The sequence below is a fragment of the Lepidochelys olivacea genome (assembly GCF_965140295.1).
Source record: "Lepidochelys olivacea isolate rLepOli2 genome assembly, chromosome: 2".
Taxonomy (NCBI): Eukaryota; Metazoa; Chordata; order Testudines; family Cheloniidae; genus Lepidochelys; species Lepidochelys olivacea.
In genome coordinates this window covers 261,163,103-261,190,196 of record NC_140412.1, presented here as the reverse complement: position 1 = coordinate 261,190,196, position 27,094 = coordinate 261,163,103, and the positions used below count along the sequence as shown (strand labels likewise).

The following is a 27,094-nucleotide window of genomic DNA, read 5'->3' as shown; positions in this document are numbered from 1 at the left end:
AAACCAGTAAATCTTGAGATCCTTCTCTAGGGGAAAAAAATGCCCTGGAAGGTGATATAAATACACTGTAAACTCACTGTCCAGTGCTGAAGACCTAAAGCTAAACAACAGGATTACAATGAACATTAATTATTGCAAGGAATGTCATCTGTTTTATTTTTCCTGCTATCCACTTCTAATACACTGCTTTTATAGAGTCTGAATCACAGAGGAAGGATCATCTAGTGGTTAAATCAGTAAATGGGGACTCAGAAGCCCTAGAGTCAGTTCCCAGTACTGCCATTTACTCTTGTGTAACCTCAGGCATGTCACTGAATCTACCTCTTTCTTCTAGTTTTCAGCCAGGTAAATACTTTTGTGGCTGTGAAGCCCTGTTTCCTCCTTTCCTCTCTTCTCCCATGGCTACAAGATGGTTTTACAGCCAAAATGAAATGCAATCCCAGCTAAACTGAGCTGTGTTGATCACATCTCTCCTAGTACTAGCCACTGTCTTTATATCTCAACAGAAGTCCAGGGTAGGACACACTGCAAAGGAAGAGAGAAAAGGAAGTCACCAGAGGTTTGTATATGCAGGGCAGTAATGCAGAGTACAGGAGTGTGATCTCTAAAGCACATTAACGGGTTAGACGTTAATTGGTCCTGTGAGAGGGCTTTCCCTTCACCCCCTCCCCTGGTTCCTGTCACGCAGACAGAAAGCAGAAGACCAGAAGTCCAAAGTGCAGGCAACGTGATGTTTATTGGGGTTAGTTCCAAGCAAGCATATCCATAGCTTTACACGTCGGTAGAGTCTGCTTCCCAGTGTTCCATTTCCAGTTCTGACGCTGCAGAGCTTGCCTGTGTCCCTGTTCCCCCTTCCTGGCAGGCCCAAATTTACCTGCAATGCACGCCCACAGTCCCGTGCCTTTTGTACCCCATCGGAGGGGTGAGGGGTGAGGTTGTGTTACGGTCAGGGACAGGCATTTCTTTGGTCTTTTAGTGTTTTATACCTTCCCCCCAATCCCTCTTTGCCCCTCCCGCCTGATTGCTTGACCGTGCCTGGAGATAGGGGTTGAGGCAATCTTAAAGTGTGCTCATATATGTTACACTCCTACCGTGCCCTGTAACACTTTAACTGCTCTTTCCCTTATCTCTCCCTATTGTACTCACAGACCCATCTGGCCAGGTAGAGGTAACACACACAGTGTCTTTGTTCACACATATTACTAAGGATATAAGAGTATCAAAGGTCAAACCCAGAATTCTATCCCAGGCTGACAAGCAGGCTTGTATGCTAACAGGTCCGTGTAGACCTTGCTGGTATGAACTAAAAGTTCCCTACTAGGTTTTCACATAGTGCCACGTTACAGAGAGGTGACTTGCCAAGGTCACACAGAACACCAGGGACAAAGCTGAGCAGAGAACCCAGGTCTGAGTCCTAGTGCAGTGAGCTATCCCCTAGGACACACTGCCTTTATATGGAACACTGCCTTCACTTTAAGAAAATAACACAATGTTTGGGATGCACTATGAAAGAGGTGCCAGTGTTTGAATGAGTTATACGGAGATGGGCTATATCATCTAATTCTGTTTCCAGGCTGAGAATTTCCCAGGAGGTCTCTGGAAATCACAGATTAAGCCCAGCATGCATGACTTTCTCAGTTCACTGAATGACACTCATGCATAGGGATGCTATGTCCCTAGCCTCCCAAGTATGACCAAACAGCACCGCAAAATGTACACAGTAATGGAAGCATGAGTTTCCCAGGTGTAAGTTTGGTCTCTTTAAATGTGCAACAAACCTTATGAATTCTCTGAGTGTTCCATGAGTGGGTTGGGCACTTAAGGCAGAAGGTTTGGGGAAAATCCAGGGTGGGGAGTGTGTTGGGGTCACCCTGCAAGTAATAACCACAGTTGATGGAGACCCTGGTGGGGCTCCTGTGTTGTTGGCAGGCTGCTGGGGTCAGAACGCTGAACCAGGGCTGCAGAGCTCTGAACCAGATGCTCAGTGAACTGTTTTTGTCCACTGGCTGTTGGTGTCCAAGCTGGGAGCCACAACAGCAGAGCATTTAAGGCACCAAGGGATACAGGCAGTAACACACCCCTGCACTTCTGTGAGCTGAACCCCCAAAACGTGACACAAGGGTCACAGCATTCTCTGTTTCCATGGTATGCATCCGATGAAGTGAGCTGTAGCTCACGAAAGCTCATGCTCAAATAAATTGGTTAGTCTCTAAGGTGCCACAAGTCCTCCTTTTCTTTTTGCGAATACAGACTAACACGGCTGTTACTCTGAAACCAGCATTCTCTGATTTTATCTCTTTTGACTTGAGGATATTTGCTGCTCCCAGACAGACCAGTTGCAGTTTCCCCGAAAGTCCCAGTGATATCTGCAATTCTGGTACACACTGATGGATATCACAAAACCTAGAAGCCAGGAAGAGAGCATGAGAAAGACAAACGAATTTTTAGAACCAAAACCCAGAAATTCCAGAGAACCAAGCGACTGGGACTCCTCGAACTTCTAGGAAGGCAGGCATATTTTTGTTTAGTATGCAATGAACTAAAAATTAATCAAGCAAAAGGAGTAGGAGACCTGAACTTGTGATGCTGAAGAAAAAGAAATGTAGACTGATGGCTTTAAAAATAGATGCTGGCTATTTAGCCTAAAGAAATAAGATAAAAGACACATGCTGCTACTGTGGTAAAGCAGCCTAGTGGATAGTGTATTGAACCCTGATTCTAGTAATGTGGGTTCTATCCCCAGTTCTGCTAGTAGCATACTGGGCAACCTTTGACAAGTCACTTTGTCTCTACTCCTCAGTTTCCCCATCTAATAGATAGTCATATTGACTTTCCTTCACAAAGCACTATGAGAGATATAGGCATCATTAATCAAGCACTTTAGAGACATGGAACACATTCATGTTATTTTTGAGCCTACATTTGTAAAGATACGTTATAAGTTCTGTGTACCCCTCTGTGTTTCTATAGTGCCTAGCACAGGAGGCCCTGCTCTTCATAGGTCCCTAGACATTACAGATTAAATCATAAGCATTGCTTAGTTGCATCAAATACGCAAATGTAAGGCTAGCTTGTGCCACAAGGACACAGTCCGTCGTCAGGGGCAGTACATTGCTGAGCTGCCCCAAAGGATCCTTGTGAAGGAACTGTGGCTCAGGGCGTCACAATCCCCTCACTAAACCCCTTTGCTACAGGGAGTTGATGGTTTGTTGCTGGCTTATTTCACAAGCTAATTATGACACCTCCTCTCCTCTAGCTCTGGTTTAGCTGCATTGGCCAGTGCTCTGGGGGGAATGGTGCCCTGGCTTCTGCACATCACACACACACCCCCGCCCCTTGCTCTGGAGGGTGTAATAGTGAAAATGGAGTAGTAGACACCCATCATTATTTACTTCTGCACACAGGGCCCCAAGGTCTAGCCAGCCCATACACAGGTGTAAGGAGGGTGCTCCTGAGCCAGTGAGATGTCCATGGACCAATCTAGCTAAGGGATCAAATGGACACTGGTAGCATAAGATATCCTATCCCATTGGTCAGGGTGGTACACTGAAGAGCTCTAGAAATTAAAATGACCCAATGCCATATTTGTAGCCATTGATCAACACTTGTTTTAGAAAAAGTTTAATTGAAAGCAAATCACAAGTGGAAACCAAAAAAGCTCTTCATGGCGTATGAATAGATTTCAGAAGTCTCAGTGAGCCACCACTGAAGAACTGGTTCAGAGACAAAAAACAATGAGGATTTCCCCCAAAATGTAGAATTCATGGCTAGAAATGCTGGTATAAAAATAGAATATTCCCTTCAATGGATATTCTGTGGGTCAATCCTGCAAACACTTAAGAATTTTATTCACATGAGTAAACTGAATGTGACTACTCAAGCAAGTAAAAGTTACTCTTGTGCTTAAGAGTTTCCAGGATCAGGCCTTATATTTGTAAAACCAAAGTCCTGATGTAACAGGAATTGGTACAATACTCTTGGTACATTCATTGCAACAAAGAAATTATTTAAAAAGTTATACAATAACATTAGCTTTCTTTCTCCTTTGATCTCTGTATTTCCTATCTATAAGGACCTGAGCCAAAGTTCACTGAATCGAATGGGAGTCTTTCCACCTACTTCACTAGTATTTAGATCAGGCAAAAAGAAAAGGAGTACTTGTGACACCTTAGAGACTAACAAATTTATTTGAGAATAAGCTTTAGATCAGGCAGTAAGAAAGAGAGAGAAAGAGAGAGACAGAGACTGTGTATATGAATATAGTTGAGCCCTTTGGAAACAAAGTTATCTAGATCAACAAACTATAAAGATGAAATGGAGTCCGATTCATCTCTGGTGTAACTCTATTGTCTTCAGTGATGTTACACTAGGGATGAGTTTAATCCATTGGGTTTATTTTATCATTGACTTCATACTGAATTACATTTGTTTACTACCTCTATTCTGATTCTCATTTTTAAAAAAGCTAACTCACCAAAATGATGAATACGCATGAGGGAATTACTTACAGAAAGGAAGTTTGTTTGCAATGTTATTAGCTTTCATCCCCATTTCTAACAAGCAGCAATTGGTCCAACCAGGGCTTGGAGTCATTGATCGTTTCTCAGCCTACTTGTGGGGATGCTCAGGAATTATCTCTGATTAGATAGATTTTCTTGGCACTGATTTATGCCATTACTGCTCCCTACAACATTGGCCTGGCAACTGAATACATTGTTTACTCCATAAAGGCCGCACATCAGTCACTTGATTGTGCTTTTATCAGTTGGCCTAAATGGAGACCAAACTCCTGTAATTTCAAAACACTTCAGACAAAAAGTTAAAGAGGAAAGTCGTTAGAAAGTTATTCAAAGCGAGTCACAGGAATACAATCGATGGAATATTTTTTGACATTCTGTTTAAAACAAATTGCACCTAAAATGACAGAACCAGCTGGGAAAACAGATCACTGATCCCTTTCAATGGGTTAATGCATATGTAAGATGTGGTTACCTTCTGGAGCTGAAGGACTCCCTGGGAGATGCATGTCTATCTGCACACAAGAAAATAGCTACAGTATAATCACCCACAATTCACTTAATGGATGCCTTCTGAAGCGGTAACTCTGGATAAAAAGGTGAATTATGCAACCAGCAGTACCTTCTATTTCTTGAGTTTGGCATATGCAGCCTTTCATTTTCTGGAGAAGACCAATTATCAGATCTGTCTGTGAGCCCGAGTGACACGAGGCAGGTATTCTCAATGCCATCTCCGGGGTACATAGGAATTGCCATTCCAGATTAGACTGAGGGTACATCTTTGGTCGTCCTCTGGCTGCAATAGCAACCAACACCAGCTGCTTTAGAGGAAGGTTCTTGACTTCCTGTCTTCGATGACTATGCAATGACCTGCTATCAGGGGGACGTGTCTTACTAACCTCAGCTCTTTGAGGTTGTGATGTATGCCCTGAAACACAAGGCCATCTATTCAACTCTCTCATTTTTAATCTTATTAAATATTACTGCGGACCTCATTATCCATTTCAGTATCTAGCCCTTCCTAAATCCAGCTAAACCCATTCTGCTGTGACCCTCACCCCTGCTCTGGTCCTTTATGTCAGGTAAAAGACTGCTAAGCCCCCTGTTTCAGGCTGAGGGGGTGGGGAGAGATTCCTCCAGCACAAGCACTGTAGAGACAACTGCAGGCTGCCTTCCAACGAGCCCTTGCAAACCTTGTTGTAGGGGGCACACTGGGACATTTGTGGGGTTGGACCATGGTACTGTGGAGAACCTGGGTGGTGCTGCCACCAGAAGGGCAGTCCAGGGAGGCTGCTGTAATGCCATCAGGCCACCAGGGCTGTTTAAATTAACTCAGCGGCTGCTCCAGCCCTCAGGGCAGTCTGGGATCCGTGGGATTAAGGGACGCAGAAAGGTGGTTTAAAACCCCCTTAACTCCTCTTCTCCATGGTCTGCATGTTCTGTGGTAGTGCCTCTGGGTTGGTATGTCTGCACTGCAATTATCGGGTGCGATTACAGCTCATGGAAACATACCCATGCTAGCTTTCATCTAGCTAGTTCACGTGCTGGAGCAGTGAAGCTGCGGCAGCATCACTGGGGATCCCCTTTCAAATCCCCAAGTGGCCAGTTTTGCTGTCTGTGTAGCCCCTGAACTCTGGCAGGGCTCACGATCAGGGCCGCAGAGTGGCTGAATGTGGGCACCATGCCAAAATAACCTTGAAGGATGTTATTATTCTAAAGCAGAGCAAATCCACCTGAGTGCAAAACCTAATTCTCCAGATGGACATTTGGAAATAACGTGACTCTTGAGACTTTCTACTTGTGGCTTTGCTCGACTGTTCATTTGTTTGCAAAGCAGAGTACTGTGCTTACCCATTATATATGTGACCATTTACACTTAATTAAACTTAAATAAAACCCCAATGGAAATACTTCAGGCAGGAAATGCCCTTTGTTTAGAATCTCAGCAAGAACTCACCATTCAATGGGGTCATGACTAGCTTTCAACCTTTCCAGAGTACTGTACCCCTTTCAGGAGTCTGGTTGGTCTTCTGTACCCCCAAGTTTCACCTCACTTAAAAACTACTTGCTTACAAAATCAGACATAAAAATACAAAAGCATCACAGCACACTAGTAGTGAAAAATTGCTTGCTTTCTCACTTTTACCGTATAATTATAAAATAAATCAACTGGAATATAAATATTGTATTTACACTTCAGTGTACCGAGCAGGATAAACAAGTCATTGTCTGTATGAAATTTTAGTTTGTACTGACTTTGCCAGTGCTTTTTATGTAGCCTGTTGTAAAAGTAGGCAAATATCTCAGTGAGTTGATGTACCTCCGGAAGACCTCTGTGTACTCCCAGGGGTACAGGTACCCCTGGTTGAGAACCACTGATCTGAGTCACACTTAGAGCTGAGCAACAACTACCACTAGATGAGCCTAGAAACCCACCCAGGGAGTAAGTTTTAATTAATCTCCTAATTAAATTAAAGCTATTTACCCTCAACTTTACCAAACATCCTCACCCGGCTCTGACACAGTGTCCTGCTAATGCTCTTATGTTCTCCCAAGGGGTTTCAATATTTAGGAGAATGTATCAGACTGTGATTAGAAAGAAGGGTGCTTAAGGATAGGGTCATAGCGTTCACTATAATGGTGGCCATTCATAATGGCAGAACTTTTTAATTCTAATTCTAAAATTCATGTGTGTTCATTTCAGAGCCAGGAGACACTGGTTCCCGTGTTATGTCCAAGTGGGAAAAGGCAAATCTCTTAATGAACCCATTATTCAGAGGACTGAGGCCAGTAATCTGTAAACCAACCTTCTCAATAAATCTCTCTCCATAGATTTGCCTCTGTCCCACTGCACATACTTGGGGTGGGAGGAAGAAACCTATTCAGAAGCAAGTGGAGGAGGAGGCTGAATGGTGTGTCAGAGTAACACCACAGTAAAACTGACCAGCTTGGAGCCTAACTGAGGGAAAAGTAGAAGCTGAAGATCTGGAAAAGCTTCCCAATGATGAACAGTTAGAATGCAGAATAATAATAATGCCCCGGGGAAAGGGAGGCCCCCAGCTCTGGAGATGTTTAACATTGGGGCTGGAAAAAAACACAGGGATGGAGACCTTGTTTCTCTACTCTGTTCAAGTCTGCTTGGGTGGAGCACACAGCAGGGGGTACAGTTGCCCCAGTGCCCAGACCGGGTACCAGTTAGAGCTGCTCTGTGCAGCCATAACTTAGGGTGGTGGAGAACAGGGCATAGTTCTGCTTCCCCATGGCCACTCCCTAACCCAACCCTTCTACCCCCTACACATCCTCTCCTTCCCCTTAAACCAGGGGAGGAGAAAAGGGATGGTTGGTTGAGCTGCTTACATCAGCTTGCTCCTGGCAGTGATTTCCTCTGTGCAGATGGGAATTCTCTCCTGGACTCCCCTGGCTAGTTTAACAACACTTTGGGCTGCTTCCATGACACAATATAGCCTTAGCAGACTGGTGAGACTAAGTATACCAAAGGGGCTAGTTATTTTGGCTGCCTGACTTGAGAAGCCTTAAAGTGGCCTGATTTTCAGAGGGTTGGATGCTTGGTATTTTCAGAAAGTCAGTCCCCTTCGAGGTTGCTCAGGGTGGGGCTCCAAATTCTCACTGGCAGAGCTGGTCAGCAGTTATCTTTTCAAGTCACTTCAACATTAAACTGCATTTTCCGGTGGTGACCCATTCCCTTATGGGAGATGAAGTTTGGGGTCCCACATTTCCCCATTCTCCTATGGGCTGGGCTCCCTGGCCAAGACTCCACCTTCCATGATGTAACAAGGTGTATGCTCTGGCATGGTGCACCATGGGAGTCACCTGGTTGTTTGTGCAAACTACACAGGTTACAGTTCCCGTGAAGCACCCATACGGAAATGCAGTTTAATGCGGAACTGATTCAACACAAAGCGTTTTGGGTGAGTTCAACCAAAATGAAACACTTCGAGTCGGGAATATTTGTTTTATTTTGCTCAAAAATGCTGCTATTCAATATTTCACCATTTCTGAACTCAAATTTGTGAAAAGTTTAGATATTTCAACATTTTGTCCTCATTTGGGATGAAAATTTCCTATCAAATATGCTTATATGCCCCCGCTCACCACAGTAGATGAGCACCTATCTCCAAATTTGGGCACCTGGTTAGTGCCTAGATTTCCAGACATAGCTCCTATTGCGGTCAATGAGAGGTGTGGATGCTCATGACACCTGAATATTCAAGCCCAAACTTATATAATTGCTGAAATATGGAGTTAAGAATCTAACATCAGGCATTCATGTTTGAAAATTTTTGCTAGATATATCCCCCACCCCCCATTTCCCACATCTCTCGCTCTATAGGTTAACAGAAGATTGCACTCACATTGTAACAGGCTCTCACAGTGGCTCGATCACCAAACTTCAGATCCCGGACTATGGTTCCATTGCAGCTCTAGGTCTTATGCAACCTCCACATATCATAAAAGGTCACGTTCAGTGATCCACAATCATCTCAGTTACACCATGAGAGTTAACGGGTAAATTCCCAAGAATCAAGTCCCAGGTTTCACTTTATGAATCCCATCATGCACACAGACAGACACTCTCTTGTACGATGACTTCTGCTCAGCTAGACCAGTGAAGGTCTTACCCAGTTGGGAAGGATTCATGATAAATCCTATTTCTCCCATGTTACGCCCTCCTAATGTTTTAAGTCTCAATGAAAACAAAATGTAATATACATCTAAGTGTTAAGCCTGCCATCGAGACTGGGAGGTCTCACTACAGAATATAGTGGCATGGGGCTTTCTCCAAGGAGAACAGAGAGGGCAGCTGGTGCTGTTTGCCAAGCAGATGTCTGATTGACTGCAATGTACAGACATTTAGGCCTGATGATCTTCTGCATATTTATACAAGAGACAATATTTTTAGTGTCAGAGGGGAAAAAAACCCAACACCCCAAGTATGCAAGGCCATTAATCTACATTAACCATAGTAGACTTGGGCCAAAATTATCAGCCTGGCTTCTTAAATTTAGGCTTCTCAAACTGCAGTTGCTTAGCATCTTTGAAAAAAATCAGGCCACAATTATTTAAGTAGATAAATATAGATTCAAGAGCCTAGCTTTAGCTCCCCAGGTTTGAAAATGTTCGTCTGGCTTCCTATAAATGTCACTGGTGACCTTATATTATATCTTCACAGATGCTCAGCTTCTGACATCTGCTGCAATCCACGATCCCTGCAGTCCTGCTGCATTACAAATCCCCGCAGGGCAAGCCAAGTTTTGTCTCTATATTTAACCTTGGCAGTTGCTGCATTAGCACCATGCAGCATGCTCTGTCTGACTGATCTTTCTTTTCATGCCAACCAGGAGTTAATGCATAGCACTTCTTCTTGGAGGTTGCAATTAGTGATGAAAGAACCTCTGAAAGTTTGGAGCTCAGGTTCAGCTAAAGTCCCCAAAGCACGGATGCTTACCATCCTAAATTATCCAAAACATCTGCCATCCCCACATCCAGCTCCCTATTCAGATCCCTTCCTTACAAATGACTTTGTAGCAGGGGGTTGGACTAGATGATCTCCTGAGGTCTCTTCCAACCCTAATCTCCTATGAATCTATGATTCTATGACCCAGTTCACCTCTGCGCTTTCTTGGTTATTGGGACAATAGCTTGCTACCGCACTTTTCTGTCCCTCCCCCAGCATTCCAGGGGGACGAAGAGGTGTAAAGCACTTCTCCTCCCTCTGGGTGGTTTCCAAGGAGAAGTCTGAGATCTCTTTCCTTCCTCAAGACAACAACATCGTTTCTAAGGGGAGATCCAGGACCTTTATCTGCCCCTGCCACTTTTATGTGAACAAAATGTACAAGGTGAGGGCTCCAGTCACAATCTTCCATCCCCATTCCTCTCTGGGCTGCAGCTTAGTTATATGGCAAGGACATGCAGGATAGCAGGGAGAGAGAAGGGGTGGAAGGGAGTATGTATTTTAATCTACTTGGTTCACCCATTCCTTGTGCCGGCTGTGCAACCTGCCCCCACCTTACCTGTCATCTCTCATTCCCTATTGAGATGACGCCTCGCGCCTCCAATCAGCCCAGGATGCCAGCTTCCATCACCCACTTGTTAAATGTTCCACCTTGGTGCTTTCTCCCAGGCTGCCCTTCACGATTGGGAGGGACTCACTGAAAACATCTACAAAGCCACACATAGGTGATGGAACCAGGGGTCCTGGGGGAGCTGCCGCTCCCCGGCTTGAAGTGGTTTCCATTATATACAGAGTTTACCATTTGATTCAATGGCTCTCTGAGCTCCCACTGCACAAATTATTCCAGCACCCCTGAAACCAGCTCATTGGCCATCTTCAACCCCTCCTTAAAAATCTCCTCTTCTATGAAGTCTACAAACTTGCTCATCTCATCTCCTGCTGTGCTGTCATCCTGACTAATATTGTCTCATTGTTTGCTTGTACTCCCCTGCCTGCCTATGACCATCTGCTGTCTCTTCTCTTATACTTAAATTGTAAACCCTTTGGAGCAGGGATAGTCTTTTTCTTCTCTGTGCAGTGCCTAGCACAATAGGGTCCTGGTCCATGCTTGAGGCTCTTAGGGGCAACAATAATAAATTAACAATAATGTACGTTCAGCCACATTAATTCTGGATGCCAAATAAGTTATAGAGATAAATAAGGTGGATCCTTCTGTCACTGGAGGGATAATATTGCAGCTAAAGAAAGAACTGGAAGGATGGATGGGGATGTACAATATTTTATATTAACCCTCATGGGTTGGTCTGAGTGACGTTAAAACATTTTTGACTGCCTTCTATCAGATTTTCAAGGTTATTGTCTTTAAATTATATACAGTAAGCCTTTACCAGTGCAATTTTATAGGTATAACTCCCCCCGCCCAAAAACAAGCAGTTGTATAAAAGTAAGCACTGTACACAAAATAAAGAATGAAGCAATAATACTGAAGATAAAAATTTCATTAAATTAATAGTTATTCATCGTGATCCCTATAACTCATCACCGTGGTATCAAATGGTCCCTGGTTCTAGCCAGGATAGAGGAGCATTCACGCACCCTGGGCAAGGATCAGTCCTTGCTTCCTCTGATTAAATATATCAGTGGAAATTGGTCTTAAGATATTGTTTTTACCATATTAATAGTGTCATCATTCCGGGATTGAGGGGTAGGAAGCAGGATGCAGCTGCAGCAAAAAACAACAGAAACTAATCAATTGTCAGTGGTAGGTAAACAACAGGGCAGATCTACACTAGAAGCGCAAGGTTGGCGCAGCTGCGTCACTGTAGCAGGTCTGGTGAAGATGCTCTATGCCAACAGGAGAGAGCTCTCCCCTTGTCATAAATGCTCCACCTCGGCAAGAGGCAGAAGCGACGTTGGCCGGAGAGCATCCTCCACCGACATAACACCAGTGTGGAGAGTGTTTAGGTCACTGTCATTTGCGTTGCTCAAGTGGGTGTTTTTTCACACCCCTGAGCAACGTAACTTAGATCGACTTCACCGGTAGTGTAAACCTGCCCATAGCAACATGGATGTTATCAGCAGAGACATTATTGGCCTCAATCTAGACATTTTATTCATAAAAACATCCCAAAGAAATCTCTTAGGCAGCTGCAGAAGAAAATGGATGAACAGAACAAGTGTGCTGAAGTGCACGGAGAAGGGAAAGGGTAGGTAAACATAAAGATGAGGTCAGATTTTTTTAGCCTTCAGAACCATGTTACAAATCTTCTGGGATGGTTGTTTCTTCATGGTGTGCTGCAATATGTTAGATCAGGGGTCGGCAACCTTCGGAATGCAGCCCATCAGGGTAATCCGCTGGTGGGCTGCGAGACATTTTGTTGATGTTGACCATCTGCAGGCACGCCCCCCCCCCCAGCTCCCAGTGGCTGCAGTTCGCCATTCCCGGCCAATAGGAGCTGCGGGAAGCTCACCAGGAGCGTTTGCATAGTTTTGCGTGTCAGTGTGGGGCATTGTGGGAAGTCTTCTGAAAGCCAGCAACAGTCAATGTAAGCAACTCAGTGTCTACACTGACACTGTGTCAACATAACTACATCAACCTAAGCACTACACCTCTCATGGAGCTGGAGTTATTAAGGCGACGTAGTGGGCGAGTTACATTGGCGGGAGTGACATTTTAGTGTAGACCCTTACAGGATTAGGTTGACTTACGCTGCCTTCCATTGACCTAACTCTGTGGTATAGACCAGGCCTCAGCAGTTCCCAGATAAGTATTTTGTGAGAGAACCATTGCTTCCTTTTAAGAAATGGGAGTCAAAGTGGGACTAAAGTGAAGCTGTTCGCCTCCTGCCCAGAGAAACAAATAGAAGGCTTTGTTGAATTGGGCTATTTACCCTTGGGGTCTGCAGTCATAACTACACTGGGAAATTATATATGGTAGCAATATATTTCTTGATGGGCTTTACAGATTTTGACTAATTCATCCCATACAATACCCCTGTAAAACAGACAAATATTGTGCTTCAGATGCGGAAATTGGGGCACATAATGGATAGATGCCTATTGAAGGCCATGGACTGAACCAATGGGAGAGCCAGTCTTGGAATACCTGAGTTCCTGACTAATGCCACAGAGTTGTAGTAAATGACAGGTAAGCAATACAAAGAAATGTTCCTGGTTTTGCTCATACCCTCCCTTCCTACCCTTTGACTTTAACTCCTGTCTCCTTATTAACGCAGCTTGCAGTCTGCACTGAGGCTGTCTCACTGAGAGCTGACTCTACAGTAAATCTGCACAGGCTGCTGATTCAGCAATAGAAAGGAAGAAAAGTCCAGCAACACCCTTATTACAGACTTGAATAATTTCCCTCCAGGAGCTGGATATTAATAGCTGAACAGCACATGCACAAAAGTCACTGAATCTGATATTTTATTTTACATGCTCTTTTCCAGTGGATCTAATATTTTATTTCTAGTTTTTATTTAACTGTTCATCCAATACGCCTCCAAATGTACCAATACCAAACAAGAAGAAAAAAAATCATAATAAAAGATCCTAAGTCTCTGTAGTCCCCATACTGTTTGCTTATCACAGATATTATTATGGCTACTGCGGGGGAGAAGGGGAAGGTTTTAATGTAAGGCAACCATTTTGTGCTTTGTAATCTGCTACCAAACATTTTTAAGACCCAGATATCTGTTAAGCTTAAATAAAAAATGTATCAATGTTTAGATAGCTATGTGTGCGCATAACCAGAAGCTTATGAAATGGGTTCAGATCTAGATGTTTTGCAATTAATGTATTGTATGGCTGTACTGAAAAACAAGTTTCTTATCTATATCTGTATTCTATTGCTTCTATCGGCAGAGCAGCTCAGTCATTTGCAGGCCCCAGCACGCTAGTTGCTGTATAAACAGACAGTAAGAGACTGTCTTGGCCCAAAGAGTTTATAGTCTAAGCAGACAAGATGGCATTATTAGCGTCCTTTTACAGATGGGGAACACAGAAAATGTAAGTGACTTTCCCAAGGTCACATAAGGGACACCGTGGCAGTCCTTGGAACTGAACTGACATCTTCTGGGTCCCTGTCCAGTGCTCTAATCCTCAAGATGATCTTCTAATACTATTTATTAATTAATACAGATTGGAGATCTTCTGATGAAAGATGCCGCAAAAGTGCACAGTTAACATAAACCTATGTTAACTCTCTGCTTTACACAACCTCTGCAAAGTATCCCCATGTGGTTTCTAGCATGGTCTTGTTTGAACTTTATTTAAACACTGGCCTCTCCTAGGCAACCTGATTTTGCTCTGTAGTTATTCACAAACCTGCAGTGAACCTGGGCATTGCTCAGCTTGTGTTATTCTACACTCTTGGACCTTGACTCTCCAATCAGAACAGGTCTCACCAGAAATTGCTCTATCTTCTTCCTGTGAACCACCTCACTTATTTATATGCCCAGGCCAATTATTTAGCCACAATGGTAAATGTCTATGGGCCCAGTCAGTGTCTTGCTGATTGCCTTCTACTCCTCAGTACACATATAACACTATCTATAAGTGTTACATAAAATGGCAGTGGTAATAATAAGTAGGCAGAGACGGGCTCCACCTAATGAAGAGACGGAAGAGCATCTTCGCAAGCAGGCTGGCTAACCTAGTGAGGAGGGCTTTAAACTAGGTTCACCAGGGGAAGGAGACCAAAGCCCTGAGGTAAGTGGGGAAGTGGGATACCGGGAGGAAGCACGAGCAGGAGCGCGCGAGAGGGCAGAGGTCCTGCCTCATACTGAGAAAGAGGGACGATCAGCGAGTTATCTCAAGTGCCTATACACAAATGCAAGAAGCCTAGGAAACAAGCAGGGAGAACTGGAAGTCCTGGCACGGTCAAGGAATTATGATGTGATTGGAATAACAGAGACTTGGTGGGATACCTCACATGACTGGAGTACTGTCATGGATGGATATAAACTGTTCAGGAAGGACAGAGAGGGCAGAAAAGGTGGGGGAGTTGCACTGTTTGTAAGGGAGCAGTATGACTGCTCTGTGCTCAAGTATGAAACTGCAGAAAAACCTGAGTGTCTCTGGATTAAGTTTAGAAGTGTGATCAACAAGGGTGATGTCGTGGTGGGAGTCTGCTATAGACCATCGGACCAGGGGGAGGAGGTGGACGAGTCTGTCTTCCAGCAACTCACGGAAGTTACTAGATCGCAGGCCCTGGTTCTCATGGGAGACTTCAATCACCCTGATATCTGCTGGGAGAGCAATACGGCGGTACACAGACAACCCAGGAAGTTTTTGGAAAGGGTAGGGGACAATTTCCTGGTGCAAGTGCTGGAGGAACCAGCTAGGGGCAGAGCTCTTCTTGACCGGCTGCTCACAAACTGGGAAGAATTAGTAGGGGAAACAAAAGTGGATGGGAACCTGGGAGGCAGTGACCATGAGATGGTCGAGTTCAGGATCCTAACACAGGGAAGAAAGGAGAGCAGCAGAATACGGACCCTGGACTTCAGAAAAGCAGACTTTGACTCCCTCAGGGAACTGATGGGCAGGATCCCCTGGGAGAATAACATGAGGGGGAAAGGAGTCCAGGAGAACTGGCTGTATTTTAAAGAATCCTTATTGAGGTTACAGGGACAAACCATCCCGATGTGTAGAAAGAATAGTAAATATGGCAGGTGACCAGCTTGGCTTAACAGCGAAATCCTTGCTGATCTTGAACACAAAAAAGAAGCTTACAAGAAGTGGAAGATTGGACAAATAACCAGGGAAGAGTATAAAAATATTGTTCGGGGATGCAGGAGTGAAATCAGGAAGGCCAAATCACACTTGGAGTTGCAGCTAGCAAGAGTAACAACAAGGGTTTCTTCAGGTATGTTAGCAACAAGAAGAAAGTCAAGGAAAGTGTGGGCCCCTTACTGAATGAGGGAGGCAACCTAGTGACAGAGGATGTGGAAAAAGATTATGTATTCAATGCTTTTTTTTGCCTCTGTCTTCACGAACAAGGTCAGCTCCCAGACTACTGCACTGGGCAGCACAGCATGGGGAGGAGGTGACCAGCCCTCTGTGGAGAAAGAAGTGGTTCGGCACAATTTAGAAAAGCTGGACGAGCACAAGTCCATGGGGCCGGAGTGCTAATGGAGTTGGCGGATGTGATTGCAGAGCCATTGGCCATTATCTTTGAAAACTCATGGCGATTCGGGGAAGTCCCGGACGACTGGAAAAAGGCTAATGTAGTGCCCATCTTTAAAAAAGGGAAGAAGGAGGATCCTGGGAACTACAGGCCAGTCAGCCTCACCTCAGTCCCTGGAAAAATCATGGAGCAGGTCCTCAAGGAATCAATTCTGAAGCACTTAGAGGAGAGGAAAGTGATCAGGAACAGTCAGCATGGATTCACCAAGGGCAAGTCATGCCTGACTAATCTAATTGCCTTCTATGACGAGATAACTGGCTCTGTGGATGAGGGGAAAGCGGTGGATGTGTTGTTCCTTGACTTTAGCAAAGCTTTTGACATGGTCTCCCACATTATTTTTGCCAGCAAGTTAAAGAAGTATGAGCTGGATGAATGGACTATAAGGTGGATAGAAAGTTGGCTAGATTGTCGGGCTCACCAGGTGGTGATCAATGGCTCCATGTCTAGTTGGCAGCCGGTATCAAGTGGAGTGCCCCAAGGGTCAGTCCTCAGGCTGGTTTTGTTCAATATCTTCATTAATGATCTGGAGGATGGTGTGGATTGCACTCTCAGCAAGTTTGCAGATGACACTAAACTGGGAGGAGAGGTAGATACGCTGGAGGGTAGGGATAGGATACAGAGGGACCTAGACAAATTAGAGGATTGGGCCAAAAGAAATCTCATGAGGTTCAACAAGGACAAGTGCAGAGTCCTGCACTTAGGACGGAAGAATCCCATGCACCGCTACAGACTAGGGACCAAATGGCTCAGCAGCAGTTCTGCAGAAAAGAACCTAGGGGTGACAGTGGACGAGAAGTTGGATATGAGTCAACAGTGTGCCCTTGTTGCCAAGAAGGCCAATGGCATTTTGGGATGTATAGGTAGGGGCACTGCCAGCAGATCGAGGGATGTGATCGTTCCCCTCTATTCGACATTGGTGAGGCCTCATCTGGAGTACTGTGTCCAGTTTTGGGTCCCACACTACAAGAAGGATGTGGAAAAATTGGAAAGAGTCCAATGGAGGGCAACAAAAATGATTAGGGGACGGAAACACATGACTTATGAGGAGAGGCTGAGGGAACTGGGATTGTTTAGTCTGCGGAAGAGAAGAATGAGGTGGGATTTGATAGCTGCTTTCAACTACCTGAAAGGGGGTTCCAAAAAGCATGGATCTAGACTGTTCTCAGTGGTAGCTGATGACAGAACAAGGAGTAATGGTCTCAAGTTGCAGTGGGAGAGGTTTAGGTTGTATGTTAGAAAAAAACTTTTTCACTAGGAGGGTGGTGAAACACTGGAATGCATTACCTAGGGAGGTGGTTGAATCTCCTTCCTTCGAAGTTTTTAAGGTCAGGCTTGACAAAGCCCTGGCTGGGATGATTTAGTTGGGATTGGTCCTGCTTTGAGCAGGGGGTTGGACTAGATGACCTCCTGAGGTCCCTTCCAACCCTGATATTCTATGATTCAATGATTTAATAATACTTAGTTCCCTGAGGTTTTCCGCTGTGCAATGCATATGCTTCTGGCACAACCCTGGTTCCTATTTGTGCAGGGGACCTTGGAGATATATAAGTCTATTTATATGAGATGGTTGGGTCCTAGGCACAGCTGTGTTAGGGGTTCCTGTGGCAGACAATATCCCACCCCACTTGGAGTCCTTGACCTTTCTAATGGGGATACAAGATCTTGAGACCAAAACCACCTGAATGGAGGAAAGGCAGAGGAACTGGTTCAAGGCTAGTTGGTAACAGCCCAAGCAAGGAAACAAAGGTGGTCAGAGGAGAGGAGAAGAGGACAAGCACCTTTATTTGTGCCCATCACAGTTGGGAAGAAGAGGAAATTGCGTGTCCTCAAAGATGCATCAGCAGGGAGAAAGAGGAACTAGGCAAATAAAGCAACCAAGAATGCCTCTAGAAAGAATGGTCTAATCTTCAATCACAAGAGGCCCGAGTTTAGATGATCCTATTTGAATTTATCCCAGTGTAATAAAAGGACAGAGCAGAGGTGTAAGTGGATTATGGAGAGCAGCGGGAAAGTCAGGGGACAACGTGTCCTTAAAAAGATCTAGAAATCTATCTCCTCTCAGTCAACAGAATTGGAGAAAACATGTCTGGGTCCTTTCCTCACCTCAGTAAATGGAGGCTTGATGCTGCCAGATACAGCTACAGACCTCTGATCTCGTACAGTTTCCCTGTCTCCCCCATCTTATATTTACCTTGCGGTCTTGCACAGCTCACTATTAGTATACAAGGAACATCAATTACACCTCCCTTTGTCAGGGACTCCAAGGCACAGCTCAGTAATCCAAGTAATTAACCATCAGATGGAATATTTTACCATCTGGACTTTCCAGCCATGTGGCATTCAGAGTGCATCCACAGAAAATTCCAAGCATTAGCTTAAGAAATACATCTGATTGAATTATTACAGACAGTTAAAACACCTGCATTGCAGTCGCATTTAAAATTCAGTTCAAATCCAAATCCAACTTTGTGACTCATGAATATCTTTGTTTCTTGAGTGCTTTTTGTACCAGACAAAGGAGCTGTGTTTTAAGACCCCATTTTCTCAATAATTTTATGATGACTTTGTTAACATTTCCAGTAAAAACACCCCTATTGCATTTACAGATGTGTGCTAAAATAAACCCAGCCAAATGACAGGGAAAGTGACAGCAGAGAGAAAAGGATTGAAGGGTGCAGAGAACAGTTGGACAAATGAAGAGAAGGCACATGCAGGCAAGACAGAGAAAAGAATGAGAGAGAGGTTGAATATAAACCTGATAAAGTGACGGCATCCATGATACCTCATCAGCTCCGACTCTGTTGAGGACACTGAGGTAAAAACCATATCCATTTATGTTAAAATCACTTTAAACCCATTAGTAATAATGTCTCTATTGTTTGCATTACAGTAGTGCCTAGGAATGTAGCAATCACCAGACTGGATCAGACCTGAGATCCACCTAGCTCAGCGTCCTGTCTCTGACAGCCACTAGTCGCAGATGCTTCAGAGAACAGTGCAAGAACCCCAAAGGCAAATATGGGATAATCTTCCCTCCACAGTAGGTCTCCTCCTGGTCTCTAAGGGTAGTATGTCAGCAGGGTAGCCGGGGTGTGAATGCAGCTTGTGTTAGCTTTAGCTTTAATCTAGCTCGCTCAGGTACCAGAGCAGTGGAACTGTGGCAGCCCAGGCTTCAGCCCAGGCTGTACAAGCTCACCTGCTTTAAATCTAGCTAGCTTGGGTAGTGGGAGCCATAAAGCCAACTCAGGTATGTCTACTCAAACTTCAGTCGTACTCCATGACTCATTAGAAATTGGCTTAAGCCCAGAAACATGACATTTAATAACACCTTTTTCAGCATCCATCCTAACTCAGGGATCAGGGCCCCATTGTGCTAAGTACTGTACACACATGCACATGACATTACAGATGTATTCCATAGCCATGGATCAGCTGCAGAATTCATGCCACAGATGACGCTTCTCAAAGCAATATTGACTTCCACCTCCAAAAGAAGGGGGCATTGCTGCAATCAGGGAAGTTGCCAGGAGCAAGGGCAGTCTAGGAAAGCAGGGATATGCTCAGCTCTTCCAAAATTCATGACACGGCTGTCCAGGAGTTCCCAGATGTTCATGCTGCATGTGGTGAGAAGACCACATCCTCTGCCCTTTCTTTGCCTCTTCTAACCCCTCCCACAAGCAGAGGGTAAAGTGGTAGGGCCCTTTTCTGTATAGGCTTGTTTACCTCCCTGAACACTGTAGTATCTGAGCACCTTCCAGTAGCGCAGCACATTAATGCATAACATCTGTCACATGCGGCTTGTTCTCTTTCTCTCTCCCACCCAGGTGACAACTGGGCATGCAGCAGAAGGTTTGGGTAGGGTTTGGGGGTTAATGTATACACTGCTCTGTGTTTATGTTACAGAAGGGAGGTCACCTTGCACTTGAAGTGGAAGGCAGTAAGGTCTGTGGTGGCCCTTAGTTCCTGGAGGAGTTTGTTCCGCAATCTTGGACTGGCCTCTGAAAAAGCTCTGTCTCCTGCACAGATGAGGTTTACTCTTATGGACTTCCATGGGATGAAATAAGCAGAAAGTTTTGGGATATTTTTTTTCCCTTTCATCCTCTCCTCAGTGGAAGGGGACCACATGGCCTTGTTTATATTTGGGATTAGCCTTGATTCTGCAACCAGGGAGCAGACATCAATAACTCACAGAGGTTATGGGCCTATTACAGGAGGGGTTTGAGGTTCTGTAGTCTGCGATGTGCAGGAAGTTAGACTTTGAGGCCAGAAGGGACCATCATGATCATTCAGTCTACAAGCTGAACAGGTGCAATCTCCAAGCGTAGACAAGAAAAGGCACGACTTGCACTGATTGAGTTCACTCTGACTTGAAACAAGGAAAGCTCAACCAGTGCAAGTCATATATTTCCTATAATTTGGGGTTTGCAATTGTGTGTCTACATTGGTTTCTCACCAGTGACGGCTTTCTTCTAAGTACAGAAAAGGCCCATGAATCCAGTCCATCCAACTGCCTTAGGGAATTTACATCATGCCAAGAGATGCCAACACTCCTGTGAGGCAGGGCTATTATTCCCATTTTACAGATGGGGCATTGAGGCACAGAGAGACTAAGTGACTTGCCCACTAGTTAGAGTGCTAGTCTGGGATTCAGGAGACCTGGGTTTGATTCCCTGCTTTGCTGCAGACTTCCTGTGTGACCTTGGGCAAGTCACTTAATCTCTATGTGCCTCAGTTCCACATCTGTAAATTGGGAATAACAGCCTTGCCTCATAAGGGGGTTGTGAGGATAAAGACATTGAAGCTTGTGAGGTGCTCAGATACTACGTTGATAGGAGTCATGGAAGTACCATAAAGATTTATCAAACATCAGCTGTGTGTGTAGAAAGGCAAAACAAGGCAGCAGGGTGTGGGAAAGAAAGCGTTTTACAGGGCTTCTTAGTCTGCAGCATGTAAGAAGGAAATTAGCTTGCTCTAAAACTTTGCAGTGATATTTGCAACTGACTTAATAAAGGAATCTGGTAAAATTCAACAAGATAATGTGATTGGCTTCCTGACATCTATACTGTACAGAACAGGGAGATCCAGAAGTGAAGGGGATCTATGTCACTTTTGATTCAGAGAGTCAAAGCAGAGAGCTAACCCACTAGTACAGATATTGCAAAGCAAGCTATGGCCACAACAAGGCATACAGTGTAAATAACATCAGTGCAATATGCACAGGCTCCAGCTTGAGAGAGAAAACTCGAGGGAAGAAAAATGAAAGAATAATTAACACACAAAGAAATTATAATAAAACCTCTGCCTTGGGCATAAGTCTTCCCTGTATTGGGGTGTGGGGGGGGGGAGGGGAATCAGCGATGTTACTCTCTGGAACCCTGCAGGAGACATAGCAAAATCTTGCACTGTCTACAGGTACAGAGCCACTGTAGAAAATGATATGAAGAAAAGACGAGTATTCTATCCTATTAACCCTGCTTTGCCTTCTGGTCGTTCATTATGACCAAACGAGTGCTGCTCCATTACAGAAGCCATAGTCAATCATTAATTATCCACAACAGCGATCATAGCAACTTACTGAAATGCAGGAGATAGTAAACAGTGGCTTGTTGCCTTTTGACACTTACCAGGAAGTCCATTCACCTGGAAGCTCAAGAGATCTGTTATATAGTTACAATAACAACAAAATTCACCTTTAGAAATAAAGGACAAGATTTTTGTTTTAAAGTGACTAGTGATTTTGGGTGTTTCAATCTTTGGGCGCCCAATCTGAGACACTTGAAATGGGCCTCAATTTCTGAGCAGTAACCCTCTGGAAATCAGGCCACTTTAAATGCGTCCTTTGCTGGACATTCAATATTGCAAGTCAGTTTTTGAAAATCTTGGCAGAAGATTCCCACTTCAGGGGCCCTCGGGTGGCTCCTTCCCAAAACCTTTTATGGAATTCCTCTTGACACGCCTCTGTATCAAGGTCTGTGGAGAATTTCTCTATCACTGGAGGTTTTACATCAAAATGGAATGATTTAAAGAAGATATGGTCTAATTCAACCACAAGTCATTTGGCTGGATGCAGGAATCACTGGGTGAAATTCCAGGGCAGCAGTTTCCAAACTGTGGGTTGAGACACAGAATGGGGTCGCACCATCAGCAGATGGGTTTGCACCAATCCGTAGTGTGCTAAGGACACTATTTTGCTCTGCAAAGCGTGAGCTCGCACGCACGGTGCAGGAAAGGTCACATCACATGGGGGACGCCATATTGCTCTACAAAATGGCATCCTCTGCACAGTGTGACCTCACATGTACAGTGCGTTCAAGGTCACGCTGTGTGGAGGACTCCATATTGCTCTACAAAATGGCATCTCCCAGGCTGCCTGGGGTCCCAGACAGAAATAGTTCATTAAAATAGGGTCATGCTGACAAAAAGTTTGGGAACTGCTGTTATATGACCTATGTTGTGAAGGAGGTTGGATTAGATGATCAAAATGATCCCGTCTTGCCTTGAAAAATCTGAGTCTACAAACCTCACTGAGCTTGTCATTCCCAGTTCCTCATTTTATCTAGCATCAGCCTCCTCTCAGTTCCCTCTTCCAGCCCCACTAGCACAAGTGCAAGAGCCTCTTTGTTTGCCACCTTGTCCTGCCACCTTGAACTCCTCCTGTCTCTCTTCAATTCATCAGCTGCCTGTTTGAAGAGACAGGGGTTAGAGCACTGTGCCTACGTACAGCTTTTGGATTCTGTCTGATTTTACAAAAAAGAAAAGGAGGACTTGTGGCACCTTAGAGACTAACCAATTTATCTGAGCATAAGCTTTCGTGAGCTACAGCTCACTTCATTGAATGCATCCGATGAAGTCAGCTGTAGCTCACGAAAGCTTATGCTCAAATAAATTGGTTAGTCTCTAAAGTGCCACAAGTCCTCCTGTTCTTTTTGCGAATACAGACTAACATGACTGCTACTCTGAAACCTGTCTGATTTTAGGGACTCTATCTCTCTGTCAGACTGGCAACTCCATTTTGATTGTAAGGCTGGTCTATGCTGTCTTTTTACCTCTGCCTGGGACCAACATCTCGAGTGGTGGCACACGGCTAACAACAGAGGGTTGTTAAATATTGATGATTGCCCTTTTTGAAGGGAGCACCCCAGGACAAAAAGAGATAACTGCCACATAAGTCAAACCACCAAATCGAATTCAAGTGGGGAAGTATGTAAGCAATGGATCACCTGGTGAGGGCTTTAATAATCAGATAAGGCTGAGTGGGTGTTACCTGACAAAGCGATGGTCTTTCACTGAATATTTTAGAGAGAGAGAAGGGACCAGAGAAACTCCATGATTTGGAGAGAAAGCCATGTGCAAGAGGAGAGAAGGGATCCAGGGCACCCCAGAGGACGCTCCAGAGGACTCTGAGCTAAACCCAGAGAGCGCTCAGGAATGCTCAGGAACCTGAAACTGGGAAATGTGTAGATAAGCCCTTACACGTAGACTATATGACCCTGCCTTCTTCACATGTACAAAAAAAGCAGTGAGCATCATTCTACCCCATCTGCCCTAGAAGCGGAAAGTGGTTTAATAGAAGCTAAGGGGGAATCCGGAGAGCCCTCAACCATTGTCAGCAACAGGCCCTTCCCCTAGTATGGGCTAACAACCCCATGCATTTAAAACACATGCACCCACAGACCACCATTACAGAGACAGACACACATTGTTTCTGGGATTCCATACCAGAGGAAGCAGCACCAGAGTGAAGAAGCAGATCTTCAAGGAGATGGCCATCTTCTCCTAATAGATATTTAGCCAATCTATAGCAACTTAGAGCTGTTCTTGTGGCTCAAGCACACACCATCTGCCGATCCCAGTGTCACGGTCTTCAAGACTCAGCTCAGGTCTCTGCAACGAAACAGTATGAGAATTATAATTATGAGAAATAAGAAGGAGAGTTGCAGGAAAGAGGAACAGGGGTTACAATACCTAGATTGTGAGCTGTGTAGGTGAAGGGCCAACATCTTGTTACTTATGTGTACAGCTCCTGATCCTTGATTGGGGGGTGGGGGAAATGGACATTATTGTGCTATCAATAATTTGGAACAAAGGCACTACTGAAACAATGTAAATGATAAAAGCTAAACACATCCAAAGAAAAGTAAAGTAAAGGGACTGAATGTAACAACTGGTACAAGGCCAGGGATTGAAGGGTCATGAACACTGAACTACCCAAGGATTGGACTGAGTCCCTTGATGGGTGTGCAGGGGAACTTTCACTTCTTGGGCTGAATCAAGGGGCTAGACCCTTAGCTGGTGATGGTTTCACTGGAGCTATGTCAATTGAGAACAGCTGGGAATCTAGCCCTAGTTCTCTGGAGATATACAGAAGATACAATTTCCCTGGGCCCTCAGTTTGGCATACCGGTCAGCAACATGACCAAAAAAAAGAAGAAGAAAAGGGAAAACCTAACAGAGGGATCAAAGGTAACACAGAAACGCTATACGTGAGGGGAGAAAAAAGTAAAGAGAATTCAAAAATGAATACCAGAATCGTACATGTTGTGGGGGAAAAACAATAGTTATTCTTACAAAAGAAAAAAGATGCAGAAAAAGTGAGGGCTAAGTCTAGTAAAAGGATAAATAAAAGGAAGACGGGGAGGGAAATGGGTTGCAAGCAACAAGATAAATAAATAAAGATAAATATGAAATAACTCTCCAATCGAGGGCTGTTCAATATTCCTTCCAATTTCAACCTTGACTGCAGCTTGCTGGCACGATATTAGCATTTGGGAAGCCGAGAGCCTTTCATTTAAAAAAAAAAAAAAAACAACACCCTCTCCTTCTACATTAGTCATCTCAGTCCAGGCCTCAACTAAATAGAGGAGAAAATGATTCACAAAAACCTCTCCATACTCACCCTCCTCCCTTTCTTCCCTCGCTCGCCGCTCAGGTACTGAATTTAATTACTTCTCCACTGTCTTCCTGATGTTTTATCAAATAATGAGAGAGAGAGAGAGATAAGATCTCAGCCGAGGAGGACAGAAAAAGTCCATCCTGACATTTAGTGGTGAGGAGGTGGGAAATAAGAGTCACACCATTAAAAAGAGCCTGTGTACATGGGAGCCAGGCGGAGGCAACAGCTCAGACTAGCTTTCAGATTGTTAGCTGGTAACTGGCTCTCCTATTGGCAGCCTTGGCAAAGAAGCCCAGAGAGGGGTATGGAGACTGATCTCTACCTTCTTACTGCAAGACATGAGGGATATTGGGAGGAAAGTGTGGGAGAAGATTGAAGAGCTACTGCTGACTTACTGTCCTGCATGGCATTTAGTTACCATGGTAATGCATGCATTAGAAATATGCTAGTTACAGGATGGATGCTCTGTGTTAAAATAATGGCCCTCAGGACTCTATTATTGTAATTATTTTAAAGAGATGACGGACCAACACTGATAGAGGCTGGAATCCTCTATGTAGCTCCACAAAATGTTTCTCACAGAGAGTGGAAAATTTCCCTACAGCCCTATGTTAGGAGTGTTTGTTCTCTGTTCCCCTGCGTTCCTTGGCCCCTCTGTAGAGAAGGCCAACAAAGTGGCTAGGTTTTTGTGCAAGGGAGAAATGGAAACCTGCCTACTACAAACTGGATCGAGACTTCCAAATCTAGTCACCTAGGCATTAGACAAGGACAACTTTCAAGTTTCTCATGACCCAGGGCCCCGATTCCGCAACTGAATCCACATGGTTGGATGCTCGCACGTGTTAAATTCAATAAGAATTCATGGGATAGCCAGCGTCCATCCACGCAAAATTCCCCCTGGCTGATGTAGCATTAAGAGCAATCTAGAGTCATGGGCTGCTTATGCCCCCATGCAACTCTAAACCATCCATTCACCCTGCTCTCCAGAGTTCCAAACCCATCAGCTTTACGCAGCACTTAAGAAAACAGAACAGCCCCCGGTGAACCTAAGACACCCCCATTACCTGGCTTTAAAAACAAAAACAAAAAAACAAAAAAAACCCAACATGATTTCTCAGAATTCCTTCAACCAGATTTTGAAACCAATCCTCTTGCCATGTCTCCAACCCCACCCCCACCCCACACGCCTAGCGCAGGGCTGAAATTTTTCGGGCAAAACTGTTTTTCCACTGAAAATGCAAACCCCGTGTTGACAGAAATACTCTGCAAATTGGTATAAAATTCATCCAGTTGTTTTGATGCAAAAAATCCATAATTTTTCCCCAGAACAATTGACATATTTCGTTTTGACTTTTTCAAGAATGACTTTTTTTTTTTACTTTGTTTTAAAGGATTTTTTCCCCCAAAATTTTCTTCAGCTTTAATTATTTAGTTTTAAAGGTTAACGCTCTAAAGCAAAACGAAACATTTTGTTTCGGGTTAAACGAAATATTTTGTTCAGCGACCTGAAACAATGGGGGGTCTTTGATTTTTTTGTTACAGCCAGTGAGCCAAAAAAAAAAAATCTGTTATTTGCACATCTCTACACATGCCCATTTTCCAGCTTTATTTAATTGTCCGTTTTCCCCCCTGCCTTTGACTTTTATTGATTGATTTTTTAACACGCGGTAGGAGTCTACAACAAGGCAAGCAGAAAATCTGCACAGCAGTCACTCTTTGTAAAGGCCTCCGGTCTGAAACACCGATTAATGGCTAGAACTGATCTCTGCTCACTTTTCTTCCAAAGGGAACCCATGGTAGAAAGGAAAACAACATAGAAGCACATGCTTCAATTAATCTCCAGAAGACACTCAACTCAAACTTTTCCATAATGCACGCTCCATTTATAAGAGAAATGAATGTTTTCATTTCCCATCTTGGAAATATTTACTGAGCATCTCTATTTAAAAAATGAGAAACCAATATGATTCAAGGAGGGACATCTGGAAAACAATCATGCAGAAAAATGTAGGGATGACAGTGAT

At 44.3% G+C, this 27,094-nt stretch overlaps 1 protein-coding gene across 5 annotated transcripts in view; it reads right to left on the bottom strand.

Annotated features, from left to right (window-relative positions):
* The window catches only part of ADCYAP1R1 (ADCYAP receptor type I), a 184,358-nt gene that overhangs the window by 117,049 nt on the left and 40,215 nt on the right, over positions 1-27,094 (bottom strand). For all 5 annotated transcript variants that reach the window (XM_084619285.1, XM_084619286.1, XM_084619288.1 and 2 more), the window contains exon 2: positions 23,897-24,061. In XM_084619285.1, the coding sequence (XP_084475411.1) occupies positions 23,897-23,947 (51 nt within the window). In that variant the 5' untranslated portion in view covers positions 23,948-24,061. The remainder of the gene's footprint in view (positions 1-23,896; positions 24,062-27,094) is intronic.